The sequence below is a fragment of the Limulus polyphemus genome, unplaced genomic scaffold, assembly GCF_000517525.1.
Source record: "Limulus polyphemus unplaced genomic scaffold, Limulus_polyphemus-2.1.2 Scaffold1758, whole genome shotgun sequence".
Lineage (NCBI taxonomy): Eukaryota > Metazoa > Arthropoda > Merostomata > Xiphosura > Limulidae > Limulus > Limulus polyphemus.
Genome location: NW_013667368.1, coordinates 213,098 through 236,000, shown reverse-complemented (window position 1 = coordinate 236,000; position 22,903 = coordinate 213,098). Strand labels below are relative to the sequence as shown.

Here is a 22,903-nt window from a genome sequence, read left to right as displayed (position 1 = left end):
GGTTTCTAGCATTGTAAGTCCGCAGACATACCGCTGTGCCACTGTGGGAACTAGAAGAAATGCCTACACTCTAAAGAATGGTAAAAGTTTGTTTTTTTATGTGGTCTAATTGTGACATACTAGTGTGTTAAAAATGATGAAATAGCAAAACTTATTGAGAGCTACTTTATTTTAAGGTAATGGTATTTGAACATAATCGGTTACAAATGCAAGGTGAATGAGCTTTAGTAAAGTTTAAAAAAAAATTAATATATATATATATCACTTATTAATATAATATCTTTTACACAAATGGTAATCTGGACTTCAAAGTAAAACCTATGGAAATGGAAAGATGCATTATCAACAAGCATGGTAATTTAATGAAAAGGACTTGAACATTTTTTATATCGTATATATATATAATTTCCCTTTGATAATAAATAATATTTGAAATTTGTACATTTAAAAAAATAAGGATATAAAGATTGGTTATTTAGTTCCATGTAGAATAATCAGCTATTCACATAATAGCTGATTAAGAAGATGTAGTCTGTATATCTACAGTAATCTGCATTTCAGTTAAAAGAGTTACTTACAGTTAAGTAATTTTCAGGTTAATTTACAATTTAACTTGTTAATTATTTACTTTATTGAAATATTATTTACAAAATTTATTTTTTCTAGATGGTTAATAAGGGCCCATATTTTATAAATGATTTCATTGTTCCGTCTTTGGACAAGGAATCATTTTTCAATCTGAGATGGATAAACAGGGATCAAAAACTATACAAGGTCATCTGGCCACACAAGGGTTCGCGTTTGTGGAAAGAGAAAGACTTTAACATATTTCGAGTAAGTTTTCAAGAAATTTTGAGCAGCAATGTAAAATCTTATCATTAAAATGATACTGGCATAATAAACAGTTTATTACAAGTTTGAAATAATGTTATATTACTAATTTGAATTGTTTTAAATTACAGCAGTTTTGTACATTTTTTCATTAAAGTCTTCAGTTTGTTTTGTATAAAGTAATAGCTAACATAGCTTTTCTACTAAATTAAAATATCAAGTATCACATAATGAGAAACTTAATTACAAATTACATTTTAAAAATTTAAGTTTAAAAAAAAATACTATTTTATTTTTAAACCGAAATTATATGAAGCTAATTCCTCGATTGTACACATCATAATTTATTTATTACATTTGTAATTCACATAATAGCTGATTAAGAAGATGTAGTCTGTATATCTACAGTAGAGAGGAGAGAAAGTAATCTGCATTTCAGTTAAAAGAGTGATTCCAATATCTGATTCCAGGAATGGGATATAATGAAAGGCAATCATCATCCAGAAACTCCAGGATACTGGACATATGCAAAGCAGAGGTTCAGAAATGCCCACTCTAAGCTGGAAAAACTAGGAAGAGTAAAAAGGGAGAAAAATCTAGAAGCTAAGGGATTTCGGGTGTACAGAATAATGAGTAAGTTGTTGAATATTATATACATTTATCTTTCTCCTTTTTGAGTTCAATTCTAAAAATTTATCATAGTTACAAACATCTGTTCTAAGAAATTCTGTCTCAGGTAAAAACGTGATTTTGATAAAAAATCAATATTCAAACATTCAGACATGACAAACTAGGTCAAAAAGTAGCTTAATTTTGTGATTACTGTTTCAATGAAAATTAGTATTTTAGGACAAAATTGTCTTGATGATCCTTGTGATACTTTAGAGTATTTTATATAACAGTTTTGTTGTAATACAGCACTAAAATTGGTAAAATGTTGTTTTAAATAAAACAATCTTTTTAAAAACAGGAATGATCTTAATATTCTTACTTGCATAAATATTAAGCTGTCCTTGCCATATTCTTTGTGTGTATATATGTGTGTGTTTTGTTACAGCACTAAAGTTGGCAAAAAAAGTTGAGTTAAAAAAAACACATTTTATTTAAACAGTATCTTCACTGCATTGAAAATTAGGATACTAATGGATTTTTCACTTTCAGACTCAATAGACCCACCACAAACACACCAAAAATTGTGCAATCTATCCAGCTGGCACATTGAAAAACAATACTGTGTTTCAGATGATGTTTTAGCTAACACACTACTCTCAAACAAGTCTGTACATTTATATCTTGTGTGTGAAGATGAAACCTACAATATTAATTTAGGACATATTGAGGGTACTGTTGTCACAGCTGGTGCCAATGAACTTTTAGAGCAGTCTGTGATACAAGATGGAAGAGAGCTAAGGAAAGCAGGGTCTACTAACAGAAGTGTTGAAGCTGTTCTACTGGAAACTGATCAGCAAGAAAGTGTAGTTCATACAGTAGAGAAGTTTGATTCGAAGTATGAAGATATCATTGGTGACCCAATCCTCTCCCAAGCAATTAAAAATGATAAGAGCATAAATCTAGTGAATTTTAATCTTCCTTTCTATATTCCAAAAGATGATGAGAAGCAGATTAACACTGTGCTAGATCCTCTGTTTGATCATGATGAAAGTCTGTCACTGTATGATGATATGGAGTTGAATGATGATAATTTGCAGTTTCCACATGATTCAATCTTTTCGAAAAATCTGGAACTTACAGAGGTATGCAATAAGTATCTTAGTTTAAATGCGTATTAAAGCTCATGAAGTGGTGCCATGTTATATGGATGTATGAAATATATATATTCCTTACAGTAGTTTTTTATTTTTAACACTATGACACTTATTTTTGTAATTCAGATCCTTAGATTCTTTTTACTGCATCAATACTGGTAGTTTTTGCATTTCCTTATAATGTCACTTTTAAATGTTTAAACTAAAGGGGAGTTCTAATAAACTGCAAGTTTCTCAGTCTAATTTTTACTAGGGGAAAGTAGCTTTCAACATAAAGTATAAGAACATATATAGTAGAACTTTTTCTTGAAAATTGCAAAATGTTGACACTAACTTGTGCTTTTAAAACATTGCTAATTTCTGATGTGTCAATGACAAGAGACACTGGTGTTATTTTTTATAATTCTCAGTATTTTTATAGTAATTCAAGTAAGTAGCTCATTATTCTATTAGTATCCTGTATTCAAAATCACAAATTGGGCATTAATAAAGTACACAACATTATCTGAAGTATTGATTGATATACCATCATTCCAGCAAGTAATGAGACTATCCTCATTGAATTTAGATGTGGGTCTAATGGTGCATAGTGCTGATTAGAGCTTTTTAAATGTCAAAAGAAACAGCTAAACAATTTAGTCTATTTAATCATACCCCAAATTATATTGTTAGCATTGTGCTACAGAACACAGGACATGCTACTAAAAACTTACCTTTAATCCACACAGACTTTTGTAATTTTTCATGAAATGAGACTGAACATTTGCTATTAAATTTAGACTCTGGAAACTCCACATTTATGCTTATGGCAAAACAACTCCTTGGCTTAGAAGAATATTCTAATTTAATGTGACAGATGTTAGTATCTGTGTGTGAAATTTAAATACCAAAATACACTTTAGCACATATGAAATTTCCACACACAGACTATTTCACTGGTAAATATAGGATTTACAGTATGGATCAAATGTGTGTTATATAAATAATCTTTAAATGACCTTTTACAATGTAAGAATATATTTAATCACATATCCTGTTTGTCATTTCACAGGAATTCAGGAGCCTATTTGGCAATGTGGTGACAGAAGAATTAAGGGAGAAAGATTTTTTTTTTGAGAGAAGTAATCTTGACTAACAAACCTGATGTTAAAAGGTTTTCGTTTTTTCACTTGTACAATTAAAGAATTAAAATCGGATTGAATCAATGTAAGTTTAATTTCTGCCTGAATATGTTTCCTCTGCTGTTAAACACTTTAGTAAAACAGATACAGTAGTGCAATGTAGAAGTTGTCTTATTTTGCAGTTCTTAAATACTGTAATTTTGGTTTGCAAAGTAATCTTAATATGATGGAAATCATAACAGCAAGTCTGTAGTTAATGTTTGAACAGTTTATAAAGTTCTTTTAGACTATTTAATAAAAAGAATGATGCAAACTCCAGTTTACTTAATGATAATGAATTGTTTCATTTCTTGAACGTTAAGTTCTACAATTTGACTTAACTAATGCTCACTGGTAGGCTTAAGATCACAGTAGATGATAAATTACAACAATATCACTTAGTTTCTACCTTTTCTCGTATAACACAATTTATAAACTCATGTGCTGTTCTCTGATAACATGACCTAAAACATTTATCTAAAACACATTAATTAGACATTAAAATATGATGAGGAGAAGAATATTATACTGTTCTGAGGGTACTAATAAAGTTGACATTTCTGCAAATTGTATGCCAAAACTATTTCAAATTTTTAAAATGCATTTTGCCACACTTAATGACTTGGGATTTACATGTTTGTTACTGCTCAGAAGGTTGAAGTTATGATATGGCTGAGTAACTTTCAAAGCTACAGAAGTGATTATGTTAGCTAGGATTGGATGACATAATCAAATATTTCTATTCACACAGTTACAAAAAATTATCTTTGACAAAGTTTAAAATAGCAAAATTCTTAAACATGATATTCTTGAATGATGCTGTTCGAAAGGACAGAATTAAATTTGTCTGATTTGCCTTTAGTTTGTAATAGACAGAAATTAAAGTTTGTTCCTAATGTATTGACATAAAACAATGCATACATGTATCCCTAAACAATAATAACTGAATATATTAGAAATAGGTGTCTAATACAAATGTGAAATTATAAATTACATGCAGTACATGGGGAGATATTATTTTATCAATTAGCTAGACATTAGAGCTAAGGCCTTGAATAATTTTGGTATTAAAGGGTATGTAAAAATAAAGTACATATAGATGAAAACAGTTCTATTGTCTAAGTAAACTTAAGCTCTTTCATAATAACTATGCTTTGACATGAACACATACAATATACAAACTAATGACAAAGTGCAAGCTTAATCAGGCTGTTTGTACTAATTCCACACAAATCAACTGTAACTGTACCAATCAACTTTTTTATGCTACTGCTCAACTATATCGTAGGTTAAAACATTATGCATCATCAATCATAAACTGAGGGTATAAATCAGAAGAGCCTGTATTATCTGCTTACTACTTGTAAACTGTATAATGGCAAATCTTAATATTAGTCTAATCAGAATTTCCATTTTTTAACTTTTGATTGAGTTCTGGTCACTTTGCCTAAATCATATCACATAGCACTTTTATTATAACACTACACTACAAACATTTACTAAAATATATTTAAAGTGAATTTTATAAGAATAAATAAGAAATTGTCTCTTAATAAATAACTTTCTAGTTACACACACACATACTATCTACAGTAACCTTACTTCTGGTATAGCACAGCTTCAGATGTTATTGGAACAGTGGTGTAACTTGTGCAGTAAAGCTTCTGATGTGTGAAGAGTGGCTGTTACTTATTGTGAAGCACAGTTGAAGATGTATTCAGTCATTGAAACAGTTGTGTTACTTTTCGAGCAGTAGTATTGCCAACAGTTTCAGATGTACTTATGGATAAAAATAGAGATAGTGTTGTTATTACTCATGAATTATAGAAATTTAAATTGTAAAAAGAAAAACTAAATGATCTTTTACCATAACTACAGTAAAAGGCAACATGAAACATATATATAATAGTTGTATATATTTTAAGCTGCACTCAGAGTAACGTTTTACAGAAGGCTGATGATTGTAAACAAATACAAACGCTTATTTTGAAAAGGGAAAATTTTCAAACTTTGATTCAAATGATGTATGATCTTAAGCACAAACAAGTAGTTACTTAATGGACAAGGAGGAGATCTTCATCTTTATTTTATGATAGACCTCGTGTTAGTACAAACCACTGGAATTTATAAAATAATAATACATATCATCATTAAAATTACAACATAACAGAATATTATCATCTTAAGTAACAAAAATGAAGCAATTACAAAATTAAAATCATTGTTATTTTCATCCTTACTGCTACAGATCACCTAGGTGTTCTTTGTGCAGGTAAGTAAGTTGTGGAATAATCACACATTTTCTAATTAAGGAAAAAAAGTACTGACAGCATTGTTATAACAAAAGTCTGTTTTGTATATATGTTTTCCATAAATGCAAGTACAAACTTTTAACATTTCAATAGTATTATAGCTTTGGAACTAACAGCTACTTTATTAGTATTATAAGTTTTGTCTCTTATAGTTCTGAGTAATAAGGTAACGGGTGACAGGATAATAAGCACATGATCAAATAAAAATAAGTACATTTGTATTTTTCATTCACTTAATCACAACACATTTTCATAAGACAAATTAGTCTAACTGAACACACATCTGCGACTAATTTCATCATAAAATGTCATGAGAAATTTTTAAACTTTGTTTCACTTTTGAAACGTAACCCAATTAAGCATATTTAGTTTTTGTGAAGAAAATAATGTTAGTGTTGTCCAATGTGCTTATTTTTCATCAGAAAACAAATTAAAAGTATTCAATAGCAAATATTACATTAATATATGTACAATTCAATAATTCTTCCTAAACTAAGTTTAAATTATCTCTTTTTGACCCTCATTTGCGAAATCACATTAAGTAACTAAAGAAGAGGGTCAGGCTCAAAATTAAGTTTAATTTACTAGACTTACTACCTATGACCTGTATACTTTAAGATTCTGTAAGAAAACATGTTAATAGAAAAACTCTTTTAGATTAGCATAGTAATGAAATCAATTGATATTTGGTCTCTTTCACCAACATATTGTTAATTGGTCCCTGGCTTACACAAAACACTATCAGATTTGGTATAAATCTTGATACAAGTTATCCACATATAGTAAAACATTGAGTAATAAACAACACATTAATTCTGTAGTGTAAATAACACTGTAACCAATATACATTTGAATCTCAATCACCCAGTACAAGTTTCACCTCATTACTTGAGAAATTAGGTAGTCTACAAACAAAGAATTCACCTATTTAAAGTAAGAAAATGTAATACAAGTGTAAGAATTAACTGAACATCTGTACAATTTATTGGTCACTTTATCATGAAAACAAGCTAATATTCCATTATTTTCTTGTAACACACCACAGTCTACTAGCAGTACACAAATGTATATTTTGTTATCTTATATACAGTCTTAATGGAAAAATACATCAGGTATTGACTCTTTTTTTTTTTCCCATCAGTGTTACTGAATTCTTAAATGCTTGTGAACAAATTATGCCACAGACTAAAAATTTGTATCAGTAACAGATGCTGAGGTATAACTTTTGGTAATACCAATATATTTTGGACTAACAACATTATATTTCTCATAAACAAAAGCAACTTCCTAATAAGTCTTAGTCATTTATGATTACAACTATCAAGGTGTTATTGACATTAATCAAACTCTTTTTCACTTCTACAAGACAATGTTTAGGTGTTGTTTTTTTTTACATAATGTATAATGAGACATTAAATTTCTTTCCTTTTCCTATTTTTCAGATACTAAAGTTCATGTAAATGTAGCTCTTTTTTTGTTTTTAAATGAATGAAATAATAATCAGATTGTTATATCTATAATAACCTCATCCACATACTGTCACTACAACTTGTATAGCCATAAAAGTTGCAAAGGAAATATTTTTTAAATCCACAACACAATACTTCAAATTTTATGAAACAATCTGTTATAAAGTTTTTTCTGGGATTTAAGAACAACTTGTTATCATAAGATTTGGTTTTGTGGAATAAATTACCTCATTTTTCAAACAAGATCACAATTCTGGTGCTAAAATGAAAAACAAATTCACACTTTCTTTAATAAATTTTTTTTTCTATAATTTAAAAAACAGAACAGAATGGTCTTCTGCTTAATGTTTTTTTAAAAAAGCACTTCAATATGGAAAATAGTGTAAAACTTGTATGCTAAGCAAATTACTTATGGAGTTTTAGTCAATTGCATGATATAAGTTCAAATAATGATATATACAGATACATAAATTTGAATTCTTTAACAAACAAAAACAATCATGGTAAGTTGAATGTTATTGAATTTCTTATTTAAATTCTATATATATATGTTATTTCTCACCAATTGCTAATTGCTTACTTTATTATTATTTACATATTACAATTATTATGAAGTCATTCACTGTAGCTCTTATACTTTAATTTGAAACTATAACATTCTGTATTTCTGTTGTGCAATGGTGCAGTCTGCTCAATAAATGTTTGACACTGAAGATCTGACTAATAAATAAATACCATACTTGCATGTTTTAAATTTAAATTCCAGAAATACAACAACAAATCCCTTTAATTGTTCCTTGCAACTCTAAGGTGCTCAAACGCTATGTAACTTGTTCAGTATTCTATAGGCTGAAATCTCTTTTTATTCTTGCTAACAATTTTTTCATGATTAGTTTTAAAACATCTGAATATGTTTCAACTACTATGTACTGAGTGTTTTATCTGTTTGCTTCGATAGATTAACACTTGCAGCAGTATGGCAATGTCGATTGACACCTGAAGAATTCCACATACACAAAACTGAATGGGAGAGTTGCGAAGGATAAAGTAACAAGTCTTGAAAATGTCTCCCATGGTCCACATGATTACCATCTTCTTGCTATAAAAACAAATAAACTGAAAGTGAACTGCATAGGTTTCAATTAATTCAGAAAACAATGTTTAATAATTATCTGTGCAACATAGACTACAATCAAACTCTACATCATTAAATCTACTGGTGTATCTATATACTACCTAGGTAATTCCTCAATAGTTTCTTTACATTTAGATGAAAACACTGCTTTAAACAAACACTTTATTCTTCCAAGATAATATGTTGTTCTTAAAACATTTACAAGTGTTTGAAATAAGTGGTTTCTGGCTGCCTGAGACAACTCAAATTATTGTCAGACAACTCAACTGCACTGCTAAGTTGTCTGTTGGACAACCACAACAATGGCAGTCTAGGCATCTAGCCCATAATGTCACGTTCAGAGTACAATATAAATTACAAGTAATACGTCTGTGTGCACTGTGTTCTGATTTCTGCAGGGATGTGATCATCAAGATTACACAAACTATTTATTAATAACTGTTTTTTATAATATCTGGCAAACCTGTCACAATTTACGATCAATAATAGATTGTCACTCAAAGGATTTTGCTAATGCAATGTTCATTACCACCATTTATATTTTGCATGTTTTTGTACATTAGATTAGATACCATTTTTGATGCAAGTTGTAGATCACAATCGGCTAAGCAAGTTTCAATTTTTCACTTTAACTTTGTATCAAAGATGAGCAATCAAGACAAAGTAGGCATGAAGTCTTCTAAAAGAGAGGCCAATCATGAATACGATCAAAACAAATGCAAAAGAATGTTCCAAAGTTCCTGGCAAAACTGACTGTCCATGGCTGATGTATGATCTAGGGAAGGCGGTCATGTTCTACTTGTGAAGTTCCTTGATAAAATAATGATTTTCTATCACCTAATGTACTTTCTAGAGTGATATTTGATTTAGGACAATGTAACATCTAGTTTGTAATTTTTATTAGTGTCACGATATAAAAGACTGTTTCGTTCAGATAGTATTGATTAATTTAATTTTGTGAGTGAATATTTTATTATTGTTTAGTTTTTGTTATAATAAGAGTTAAAAGCAGACGAATTTAGAAAGTTTTGTTAATAATTCATTGATGTGGAGAATATAGAAAGCAGGCAGACCAGTAAATGATAATGATATAAATAGCATGAGACGAGCAGGAAGCAGCAGACAGACATAAGCAGATACATAATAGTGAAAGAGAATAAAGTTGGTGTGAAGTTAAGTACCGTAGATATGATAGGCCTAAAGATGGACATAGGCCTAACGTTTAATATGTTAACAGTGAAACTAACATTAGAAAAGAAGATAAGAAAAATAATTTTACTCCGTCGAAGCGTGGTTCTAAAGTAATTGAATCAGCCTGAGTGCACTTTGACAAAAAGAACAGAGGATCTTCAAAAGAAAAAAGACGAAATGATTACGGTAACTCATGCCACAATTGTAAGCAAATCACAGAGAATACTAGTGTGATAAAAATAGAGAAGATAGTTTGGCTTGTCAACTGAAATTCTAAGGTAATTGAATAGGCCTAAGTGGATAGTTGACAAAAAGGAGAAAACTACATTTCAGCTGTTTGATGGTTACGTTGAAATGATCCATCTAGAAAGTTCACTATTTTCACAAATTCAAGTGGTGATTACTCTTAGTGTACAAGTTAGTTGCAAATGCCAAAAATTTAAAAACTTAATAATTTCTATTGTTTGAAAGTACCTTCCTCTAAAATTGTGTGTATTAATGGTTGCCAAAACAATAAACTTTACCAGGATTAGCCCACAAAAAAAACAAAAAACCAGTACATATGCACTTAAAAAGGGGAATATAATTTATGTGATACATGCAAACTGAGCACAGGTACAAGAATTAATGATTAAAAATCATCAAGTGTTTACCATAGCTATCATATAACACCAAATTTGTCAAAACATTTTTATAACTATTTTGAAATATCTAGTGACCCAACCATCCATAAATTTATGGATACTCAGTGAAAAAAAGTTGCATTTTAACGCTTTCTATAAATCCATAAATAACAAAATATGTTTTCTGTTAATGATGTCAGCAAAAAATTATGTTGTCAGTTAAAAAAATCACTGTTTATTGTTATGTCAATAAATATAAAATTGTAATGTTGGCAACCCTGCCTAGACCAAAAAAAAAGTCACAAGTCTTCATCATCCAGTTCCCATGAAATAACAGAAGGAAACAGTATAAGAAAAAATAAGTGAAAAAAATATTAGTGTGCGATAGAAAATAAGTATAACCTGAAACAAGAACAAACAGATTTGGATCTTTTGTATTAACACTAGACAGACCATTGTTAATTCTGACTTATACAGTGTTTCCAGTATCTTCTCATGTAAAAAATATAAAACTATGGAAACATAACAGATCAAATAAGTAGTGTTTTAAGGCTGACAGTTCATAGGATGTTCTATGTAATCTATAATAAGGAAATTAATAGTCTTGATTAAAAATTTTAATAAACTAATTTCCAAGACAGTTATTATGCTCAATATCATTACTTTTAGCTAATGATCAAGAATAAAACCAGCGAGGAAGAGGAAATTTATTAAAAAATTAATTTGGATTAGGTTAACTAAACTGAGTTTTTCTTTTAAACAATATACAATTTATGTATGATATTTGAATTCCCCCCCCCCCATTTTTTTTTCTCACAGCTTTAATTACTCTGAATTTTTAAATGGTTATTTATTTATAAAACCATATATAATGTATTGGCCTAAAATATATGAACTGCAATCATTGGTGTTTATCATAAATATTGCCAATGCATTAACTGAACCCATAAAACAATTCAGGTACAAAACAATACAGGTGACTGAAAATTTTCAGACATACGTGGGTCTATTTATTTCATGCACTCAGTGAACTTAATAATTTTGTTAGACATGAGTTTTTTATTTTTACTATCAATCTATTTATCTATTCATGTACATCTACAGTAAAGTCTTATAGCCTGAGACTCATGGTCTATGGTTTTATCGAAAATAGACCTTGGATAACCCCATTACACACACCAAGAAATGTATTTAAAATTTTGTTAACAACTGATACCAGTGTAACATTTTACTGGTCTTGACAATTTATGTAATAATTAGACATGGACTAATAAATATCATATAACCAGCATTAGCAGAAATGTATTCTCTATAAACTGAGCCAGTTTTTAGGAATTTTTATCCTTCTGAAAAATGATTTCTTTAATGAAAAACATTTTCACAAGACAGAAATTTGGTATTTGTAAACTTACCTCATGCCAAATGTTGATTTATTTTGATAGTTTCTTAAAAACTGGGGAGCTCCAAGCATTGCTTCCATCAGTACCGCTAAAAATCCAATGACTTCTATGACTAAGGAGACGTCTATAAATATGTACACAATAGCTCCAACCACTAGAGTGAATGTTACAAGAAACTCAATGTAACTCAAAAAATCTGTCCACTTCCAGAAGAACCGAGGATCAAAATCTGTTAAATCAAAAGATATAGTTACAGAACAACAGAAAGAAGGTGCCATACTTCTCCATTAAGATAAAGTTTCACTCATAATATCAGTTAAACACATATGCATGAAGAAACATAATAAAATTCATTATGTAAACAGACTTCAAAATTCAAAAACTTTGTATTTTTAATACTATTATAATTATAGTTAAACAACCCCCAAAATTTATCTGGAATGAAAACTAAATCCCCATTTCTGTACACACTATTTTCTCTACTTGTACTAAGTGTCAAGCCATCATATGTCTAGCTGAAGTAGTGTAACAATAGAACTCTTATTATGTTCTGTTGTACGTATTATGATTATGTTTCTTGCATGATAATAAACACTTTAAACAAAACTGTTATAATGTTTGCTTAATATATATATTATAGGAACTTGTGTACATTAAACAACAAAAGTCCTACTTGTCAGTAAAAAAAAACCTTTAAACTTTTAAATTGTTTGTACAAAAACTTCAATTATTTTACAGCCGAGTGACCTTCCAAAGTTTCACTCAAGTTTAATCTTAATTGTGATCTGGCACATGCAAGTTCTTTTGAGTTTCTTCAATGAAAAGCATTATATATATATATATGGAGAAAGGAAGAAAATTAATATTCTGCACTTTAAGGAGATAAAGTTGTAGATCAAATATTATTCCCGTCAAACGTATTGTGAAATATCATCTACCAAGCATGTAGAGTTTAAATAACAAACATAATAGTTTTCAGAGATTAGTTTAGAGTCTAACCAACATTCATAATATTTTTTTGAGATTTTCTAACATTTATTATTTCTCACTGAATTAGTACACTTGTTGTCATTTTCAACAAATATTGCCATATTGTTAAAGAAAATAAAACAGAAAGTGTGTATATTTCTTCTCTTCACTTTTATTAGTTTTTGTGATCATATGGAGTTATGAGATGTAAAACAAGTAAACTTCTATTCTGTTAAATTATAACTCAATGAATTCATGATGCTTTGCACAGAAAACAGTTGTTCAGACACAAATGGGCTTTCTAAGGGCTTGTAATTTACGAGTGAATCAATCACAATTATCTACAGAGACATCAGAAGCTGAAAATGAAAAATACATATATGAATACTTTCTTTAATTCAAATAAATGTACACTTGTGAAAACAAAATGGTGGTAAGTCAAACCACTCCCCAAGTCAAAGAAATATTTCTGAAAACACAAAAGTGTAAATTGTTTAATGTAACACAAACAATCAAATAACATGTCTCTGCATAATACACTAACTTAATTTTCATTACACCTAATATAACAGTATTTATCAAAAACAATTAAAGTAGAAGCAAATGACGCATAAAAGTAAGTTTGGATGACTGTAAGATGCAATTTTATTAAACATGCAGAAAATAAATTCAGAGTTCAAGTACAGAAAAGCACACTTTATCTTAAACTAATACAGCACTCACAGAATAAACAATAATTTAAAAGTCAGTGTCAGGCAGTCAACAAGAATATTTCATGGTGTATTTTACATCAACCAAAGAAATTTCAGCTATCTTTCATGAAATTAACCTACTGATTTTAAAACGTTACACAGTTAAACTTAATTATGTCTTGATGTAAGTTATACAAAAAGATATTTCACAAAGTTATAATAAATTTCTTTTATTTTCTATACTATTATAAGTATGTATTTTATAAATAATATATGAAAATGTATAAATGCCAATATTGTGATCTAGTTGCACAATCTATGCATCAGAGAATAAACTGTGGCATATAATAAGGAACAAAAAATATATATACATACTTCTTTATCTGCAAATCAATATGTAATACCATCAAGCACAACAAGACATGTTTATATATGCTCAAGAAAATATGGTATGATGTGAACCAATTATACCCAGCTCTTTAGCTTTGTTGTTTATGCTGGAAAATGAACTTTCACAAACAGTATTGGTGGGTTTGATGTTAATTCACAAAATAATTGTTTCTGTTAATGTTAGTATCTTCTTATAGAAAAAAAAAAACCTGGTGAACTTGTTAATCTAATATACTCACGTTTAAGATTAAATATCAAATTATAAAAAATATTCCACAGATATAGAATTACAAGTACTACGAGTTAGTCTTTATTTCCAAATTTTCTTTTAAGTAATTTGTAAATTATTATCTAAAAAAATTTCTGAAGATATTTTAATGCATATTAAATGTAGAAGAGTATAATGTCCCTTCACATTATACAAAATGTACCTCATGTTTCACATTGTACTAACTGTACCATATCATTTTACAATATATTAAATGTACCATGTGCTTCACATTGGATTATCTGTACCACATACTTTACATTGAATTAACTGTTAGAACAATATACACATTGGATTAACTGTCTTTAATGCTTCACAGTCCATAAACTGTTTCATATGCTTCATACTGTATTAATTGTACCACATTTCATTTTGCATTAACTGAAACACATGTTTGAAATTGTATTAAGTATACCTCATTCTTCACATTGGATTAACTGTACAACATGCTTGACATTGTATTAATTGTACTACATGCTTTACATTGTATTAAATGTACCAAATGCTTCACACTGCACTAACTCTACCACATGATTCATACAACTGTAGTTCATGCTTCACATTGTATTAACTGTCCTACATTATTTACATTGGATTAACTTTACCATGTTTCACATTGCATCACACACCCCTTCATGATAATAACCACTTAGGTTTGAAAAATACATAATTCTTTTGGAGTGAATTATGGATGGGAAGGAAGTGTAATGTGGGAAAATGAAATGACCAGTGATATCCTGGGTATTTATGGTAGTTCATCATGACAACACTATAGTGTATAGGTTTGTTTGTGGTGGGGATGTTGCATGCTAATTTATTGCATATGAAAAGAAAAAAAAGTAGGGAAGGACAGTGAACCATAAGCAACATCATAATCTTCCCACATGACTAAATGTAAAATAGTTGTATCACAGCATACTACCTGTAATATATGACACTAATGACATATTGTAGTAACTACAATGATAATAACATACTGTACTAGCTATATGACACTAATAACATACTGTACTAGCTATACAGTATAATAACATACTGTACTACCTATACAACACTAACATACTGTACTACCTGTACAACACTAACATACTGTACTAACTATATGACACTAATGACATATTGTACTAACTATATGACACAAATAACAACTGTACTACCTATACAGCACTAACAACATACTGTACTATCTATGACAATAATGACATACTGTACTAACTAAATGATACTAATGACATACTGTACTAATTAAATGACACTAATGACATACTGTACTATCTTTATGATAGTCACTTCAAACTATATTAACTATATCAGTTACTTCACACAGTAGTAACTACGATGGTTAGTTTGCCCTGCACTATGTACATGAATGATTTCACACTTTATTATTTACATTAATTATTTTACACTGTACTAATTATATCACAATTACTTACACTGTGCTAGCTATATGACAGTTATTTCATGCTATACTTATAGTATGAGAACAACTTGCACTGTATTAACTACATGAATGACTATTTCACACTGTATTAAATATACAAATTACTGCACACTATTGACTACATGAATTACTACACACTTTAGTAACTACATTATTATTTCACACAATTACAACTGTACAATGTTCTTACACTGTACTACCTACACAAGAATGACTATACAACAACTGTGAGTCTATTGTATAACAGAAATTTAAAGTATGTTTCATTGAAAATATTAAGAACTGTAAAGTGAATTATTTAATTGGTTTCCAAACATAATATTTACTTCATGGGCATAATCAAGCTACAAATATGAAATAACATACCCAAGAAAACCCGATATGAGGGAAGGATGATCGTTTCGCTACGATGACTGGGAGTCCGATCATCTTGTTTATGCCCAGCGGCATCTTGGGTAACAGTTTGTTAAGCAAACAAAGAGGAAGTCAGTAAATAGTATAGCACAACAACTGATTTTAATAAATTTAGAGTAAAATACTGATAATTTTGAGTATAAAATTAAACATTTTGGCAATAAAGTTAGAAAAACAACAACTTTTGCTCTCCAGACAATAATAAGAAACTTTTTATTACTGCTTAAGTTTCTCCATTGTGACTTATTGAGGGCGAGTAATACAAGAACTGTGTGATTTGAAGTTAATGTATATTTTCAAATCAAACAGTTTCCTTACTACTTGCTCTCAATAAGCCACAATAGTGAAATGTTGGTAATAATAAAAAATATTTTAATTATTATTTGGAGAGTAAAAGTCATTCTGTCCAACTTTATTGCCAAAATGTCTAAGTTCCTCCAGTATGTACTATAAATTCTGTAAAAAAATAAAAAACTGAACCAACCATATTACGGACAATTTTTAAGGAAATGTGAAATTTTATAGCCTGACATTGAGAAAATAATATTCTTGGTTTAGTAAAATTAACTTATAATGTCCAGGTATGAATACAGTCAATGTAAATAAATATTATGTTTAAGAAAAGGTAATATAAGTGGAAATGTTTGTAATGTAAAAATTATGACTAAAGCATAACACCAATTTTACCTTCTTACCTGCTACATAGTTTAATATTTAAAAATTTTAAGTTATATTTAGTATAATGTAATAACAAGTAAAATCATTTAAACATACCAAACATTGTGTTTAGTTGTCCAGGATGTTTGAACATGTTGGAGGCACTTTTGAAAACTCATACCAAGAAAACCTTTTTCTATAGACACACATACTATGTGCACATGCAAGAATTATTTTTAAATTTTTCATATCATTTGAACATGTGAAATACAGTCTTGAAAATGAACATTTGAGCAGCAATCACCCATAAAACTATCATGGGTCCATTATATTTTGTAAATGAAACTGTTACACGAAACAAGTATCTTAACATTAGAGCTGGGCAAATTAATCAATTACCTAGGAGCATCAATTACATTGACTAGTGTTTCATAAGCCTAGTGATTAATCAAACTTATAATTGATCAATTAATGTCATGAAAATAATCAATTAATAGAAATTAGTGTTTCAAATTATTACTGATTATGATAATTACAGCTGTCAATTAATTGAAATTAAAATTAATTATGATTTAATTATGATTAATAATCAACTAACTGAAATTAGGGTTTTGAATATTTACTGCTATTATGTTTGTGTGATGTTAAGCACAAAGCTACATAATGGGCAAGTAGGGGACGTATCGGGTTTGATTCTCTTTGTCACTAAATCTATTTGTTCTCTCTTTGTTATTGCAAAGCTACTAAGGTTGTCACTATTACTAATTTTACACTGATGACTAGAGGGAAGGTAAGTGCCTGGTAGCACACACACACCACCAATTCTCTGGCTACTTAAGTATTAAATAATATTTAAATGTATTGTTTTTGTAACACTGTGTTATGTTTCTAATTTATAATTGTGTAACTGTATTTTTTAATGTTGTATAAATGGGTGTGGATTTAAGGAAAACACCATCCCTTACACCTGTTTTTTTTTTTTCAGAAATTGTTTGTTTGCTTGTTTTTGGAATTTTGCACAAAGCTACTCAAGGGCTATCTGCACTAGTTATCCCTAATTTAGAAGTGATAGACTAGAGAAAAGGCAGCTAGTCAACACCACCCACCACTAAACTCTATGGCTACTCTTTTATAATAAAAAAAAAAAAAGTGGGACTGAATGTCACTAATAACACCCTCACTGCTGAAAGGCTAGTTATGTTCAGTGATTGGATTCAAATCTGCATCCAACAGAAATTAATAAAAGTATTATTTAATGTTGTATAAGAAGGGAAAAATCTAGGAGTGGTCCCAATCTCCTCCATTTTTTTCCAGAAAATAATAAAAAACAGCCAATAGTATGAACAAATATTAGATGTCAGTGTTTTTATTTGTTTGGTCTATTGGTTACTATAAGAGCTTTTTTTTTCTTCTAAAGTCAACAAAGTTGCAGCCTACAGCAATCTGTTAGGCCTCAGCAAATAACTGATTATTTTAAAACCAATACAGTTATATTTATATATATATATGTGAATGTCAATTAAAGGTTGGCATGGTAAATTTTTGTGTCTTTGCTTTTTCTAGATACTCTAACAATGTATGTATGTGTGTGCTCTAATATTCAGATTTGTTTTCATCAGTTAGTATTGCTTAGGACAACTGCAGCCGTTGTAACATATACTTTTTACAAAATCGATTTTTCATTTTTTGCAAGTTATAATACTCATGAGGAAGATGTTTTCATATTGTTGATATCCAAAATAAGTGAAAATGCACATGCTATGACTATATAAGTGATGAATTAAAAAAAAATTGAAATCGGGCATCATGTTTATGAATGCTAAAATATGAATTTGGGTACATACTTTATAATTTTATCCTTAATATAATTATAATTATTTAATTTTAATTCTAAAATATCCATATCAATCACATTATTTAAAAATAAAGATATAAGTTTTGTAATAATTGGATTATAACTCATCTGAGCTACTCATAATGATTTTGTAGGCTTTCTAATTAATTTTATTATTAAAGTTACTGGTAATGTATAGTTATAAGTAGAAAAACATTGAAATAATATAAATTTATCAGTAGTTCTGGTAAGGCTAGATGCCCCCCCCCCAAAAAAAACAAACATCCTGGATCACCCCTGTTTTATGTATTAATTAATCAAATGTAATCAATTAATGAGCATGTTGATTAATTGATTAGGAAATATATCTAATTGCTCATCTTTATTTGACATGCCATGGAATTTTGCTTTGCTACAATTCTAAACATTATAATCTAATGTGTTATTCCATCGGGATGATGCCTCTCTAAGCTGAAGCCTTTGCATCTGCAACACATTGGATGAAACATTACCCAGCTGATGGGAAGGGATGGAGGCTTGATCAGCTGGCTCCTGTGTTCTTTGGAGATTATGCCATTCGTTTTCTTTCTATGAGGCTTTATAACATGGTTTACACTAGTAAGGATGAACTGCATCAATGTATCCAAGAAACTTCCACAAAGATTAATCCTACAATGTTGCAAAAAACTTAGCAGAAGACTGTGTATAGACTGATATTTTCCTTTAACTTGTGGTGAACATATTGAACTATAGTGATTGTATGATGTGAAAAAGAACAGTGGAGATTATTCTTACATGTGCAACAAACTATGTTTCTTTGTATTAAATGATATTCCCAGTGGTGTGATTTTTCAAAAGTGTTTCCAAAATTCTAGGATAATAGATATCTTGTATATTAAAAAATACGGTGTTCAGAGGTTGACTGATTAGCTGTTGGAAGACTACAAGGAATAAAATCAAGTACTATACACAGTTATATCCTTTATCTGTTGCATTTAATAATTTGGTGGGATTAGAATGTGAAGTGCATCATGATGCAAAAGATTCGAACAGTAAAATCATATGAAAGAAAGCTTAACATAAAGTGTCATTCAAAGTGTATGGTGTTGGGAATTTTTATAAGGCTTATTAAGCATCATGATATGTACATACTAATGGTTTACCCACTGACTTGCTAGAAATTCAGTGGTTTTACTATAACATTTCTCGACTACTATATTAGAATGAGCACTCCAATCATTTTTAACACAACTTTTATACAAATAAATGTGTATTTATGTTAAATATAAATAATTCCCAAGTGAATCTGTACTTCTGTGCTGATAACATATGCATTATTTTGAAATTAGAAAGATAAACAATACTGGATGAATCAAAGCATACATTACAATTACCTTATGAATGAATGTATTAATGACTGTTCAATTTTACCTACACAATGCACATTCAACTGTATTTTTAATATGCTTCTGACTGGAAAGAGATTAACTGAACAGTACATATACAATATATTTTCTATACTCTATATGTACTGTTCAGTTAATCTCTTTCCAGTCAGAAGCATATTAAAAATATTCATAAAACTGATATTGCTTTTTTATTTGGCCTATGTTTTGTTTTTTTGTTCTAAAATTTCTTTTATTCAACTAGAAACTAATTAATCCAAATCTCTTGGTATTACTATTGTTGGGAAATTTTCGTTAAGTTATTTCAAGGTTTTGATATTAGTGGCAAACAGTAATCACCATTTTATGCAAGTTTTTAGTACGATATTTATACTGATGTCCCTCTTGTTTACTTCTGTTTAGAGATTCCGGAGTTCTTTAGGTAGGATTTTGATTTTGAGCAAATTGTTCTTTAAGCCCAAAACTGTTAAGACTGAAGATTTTAATTGATAAATTGTGACATAAATCAACAACTAGTGTTATCAAGATCTGATAAAAATAACTAATGTTAAATTTTAGTAATTTTTTTACTTGAATATGTGTTTCAGACAGATACTCACATCTCTGCACCACAAAGAACAATTACCTTGCACAGACTGCCATGTAATTTCCTGCATCTGCCACAAGTCTTGAACAAAGTTTCCACCTCTATATCTGTCAACATGTATTGTGCTAGCTTATGATGTAATCATCATTAGACTATACCTCTCAACCAATAAGAAGGTGAAAAGTCTTTCATGTGCAGTAATCCCCATGATTACTAGCATTTGAACAAAGGCTCATTCTTGACAAGGTAAACAAAAGGCATCAAAACTGGGGAGGAAGGATGGGAAGTGGTGCAGAGAGATAAGTATCTATATGAAATATATTTTCAGGTAAAGAAAATGTTAACTTCAGAAATGCTACTCACCTCTCTACACCACAAAAAGTTAGGATTCCACAATGACGAGTCAGGTGGAGGAGCCAGTATAGAAAAAAAAAATTAAACAAAGATGAGCTCCTTTCTGAAAAAGGTGTCAGGAAGGGAAACCTCATGGAATGCAACCCCTATCAGGTGGAGGATGAGGGTAGCTTAGTGGGGCAGCACTTGGTGGGAGACCACATTCACCTAAAACAGGGATTATTTTTTTCCCAATGTGAATGTGGTGTTCATTGTAAGGAGAGGTAGAGCAAGGAAAAAAGTGACACAATCTTTTGCATGGTACTAAATTGTTGCTCATGTGGGTGGAATGTAATATTGCTCAACTGGCCATTATCTCACATGTAGCCAGCTGAGCATGAATGTGTGGTGTGGCTAAGGCTAGAAGTCAGGTTGCTTAATATTTGAGAAATATGTGAGATAATCACCACAATCAGATGCAGGGAGTAGCATCCCAGACCTACATTCCAAGGTGAACCCAAGACCCATCTACTTAGATCTAACTGGGAATAGCTTGGTTCAGAATGTAGTGGAATGTCTTGTACTACACTACCAGGTAACACTCCAGCCTTACTTTGCAAATAAGAACTGCATCCACTCAGTCTTGTACCAGTAAGATTGCACCAGTCCATATTGACTTGCCTAGAGGCTTGGGACTAGTGAAGCAAGGGTTCTCCTATAATCCACTAGAAGAATTGGGGAAGGGGTAGAATTAATCTGGGGTAAAACAATGGAGAGATACACACTGAGAAACAGTGCAATGGGTTACCACAACTAAAAAGAGCTGGTGCAAACAAGGTGTGAAAGCAGGTACACCCCCAGTGCTGTTTGTAATTCAAGTGTACAATGGCCTGGAAGATACATACAGACATAGCTGAAGCAGTCTTGCAAAGAAACAAACAAAAAGAAAACATCTCAATAGCAGGCACTGAGCAGGGGCAAATGGGCTTAACACTTGATGCAGATATCAGGTAAGTATTCCTAGTAAGGCAAAACAGGCCACAAGGTGGATTCCACTGGCATCAGGTGATGAAGTACTAGACCTAAGAAGAGCAAAGAGTGACTGGGAGTGATGGTGAGATACATATAACATTTCTTGAGAGCCTCTGTGTAAACTGGAGAATAGTGTCTACAGGGAGGTAAAAATCAGAAGCACAGGAAACCATCATGTGGAATCTCATTCTGGGGACGACACTGACAAGAGAGGAGAGAAGCCGTGAGATGACAAACCTTATGGGGGTGATGCAATAAAGTGTAAGAACATCTTCATCCAAAGAAGAATACATCAACCAGATGTGTTGAATAACCCACCTGGTTAAAGTCATGAGAAAGGCATGAATAGCTGATGACAAATTTCATCGAAGAGCTTTTCAGGTGAGATAACAATGAAAAGCACAATCCAGATGCAAAAGTTGATCTGGGTTAGAATGATCATATAAAGAAGAAATGGAAGGGATAGTAATGGGAGAAAACAACCAATCAACCCAAGTTTATGGAAGAAAAGAACAAGTTGAAAATAAAATCAACTGAGTGCAGAACTTGTTCAGAAGGTTTCCTGCAAGCATAAGATGAAAATGGTTCAAACAGAGGACTAGTGAGAGCCTTGAGAACAGCACAGAGGTTCCTTGTCCAGAAGATGGACCAGGTGAGGGGGACAACTGATGAGAAAAGCACAGCAATTTGTTGATGTACGTTATATCTCTGTTTAAAATCCTGGTAAAAAAAGCATGTCAAATGGAACAGAGAAGAATGATCTGGCAAAAAGAAGTGGTGAAGATACCCAAAGAATTCATCCACTGAGCAAATGCTCATATAATCCAATTGAAAATGTAAGGGGCTGTGGCTAACCTGAAGGGAAGGTCCTGGAACTAAAAAACCTGATTGTTGTAAATAAACCAGAGGAAACAATGGGGTGACAGACAAACTGGGATAAGAAGATATACACTGAAAACACTGACTTTGTCATCCATAACTAGGAAAGTGC

At 30.4% G+C, this 22,903-nt stretch overlaps 2 protein-coding genes across 5 annotated transcripts in view; one reads left to right on the top strand and one right to left on the bottom strand.

The window, feature by feature from the left end:
* The window catches only part of LOC106464847, a 6,210-nt gene extending 2,403 nt beyond the window's left edge, over positions 1–3,807 (top strand). For 2 of the 4 annotated variants that reach the window (XM_013925001.2, XM_013925004.2), the window contains exons 2-5: positions 667–834; positions 1,302–1,464; positions 1,993–2,585; positions 3,649–3,807. In XM_013925001.2, the coding sequence (XP_013780455.1) occupies positions 667–834; positions 1,302–1,464; positions 1,993–2,585; positions 3,649–3,732 (1,008 nt within the window). In that variant the 3' untranslated portion in view covers positions 3,733–3,807. Of the gene's footprint in view, positions 81–666; positions 835–1,301; positions 1,465–1,992; positions 2,593–3,648 lie in introns of all 4 variants that reach the window. The other 2 variants (XM_013925002.2, XM_022392642.1) reach the window with 2 other exon arrangements.
* Positions 3,808–5,811: 2,004 nt separating this feature from the next.
* The window catches only part of LOC106464846 (PQ-loop repeat-containing protein 1-like), a 29,935-nt gene continuing 12,843 nt past the window's right edge, over positions 5,812–22,903 (bottom strand). The window contains 2 exon segments of the mRNA XM_022392643.1: positions 5,812–8,637; positions 11,900–12,116. Of these exon segments, the coding sequence (XP_022248351.1) occupies positions 8,454–8,637; positions 11,900–12,116 (401 nt within the window). The 3' untranslated portion in view covers positions 5,812–8,453.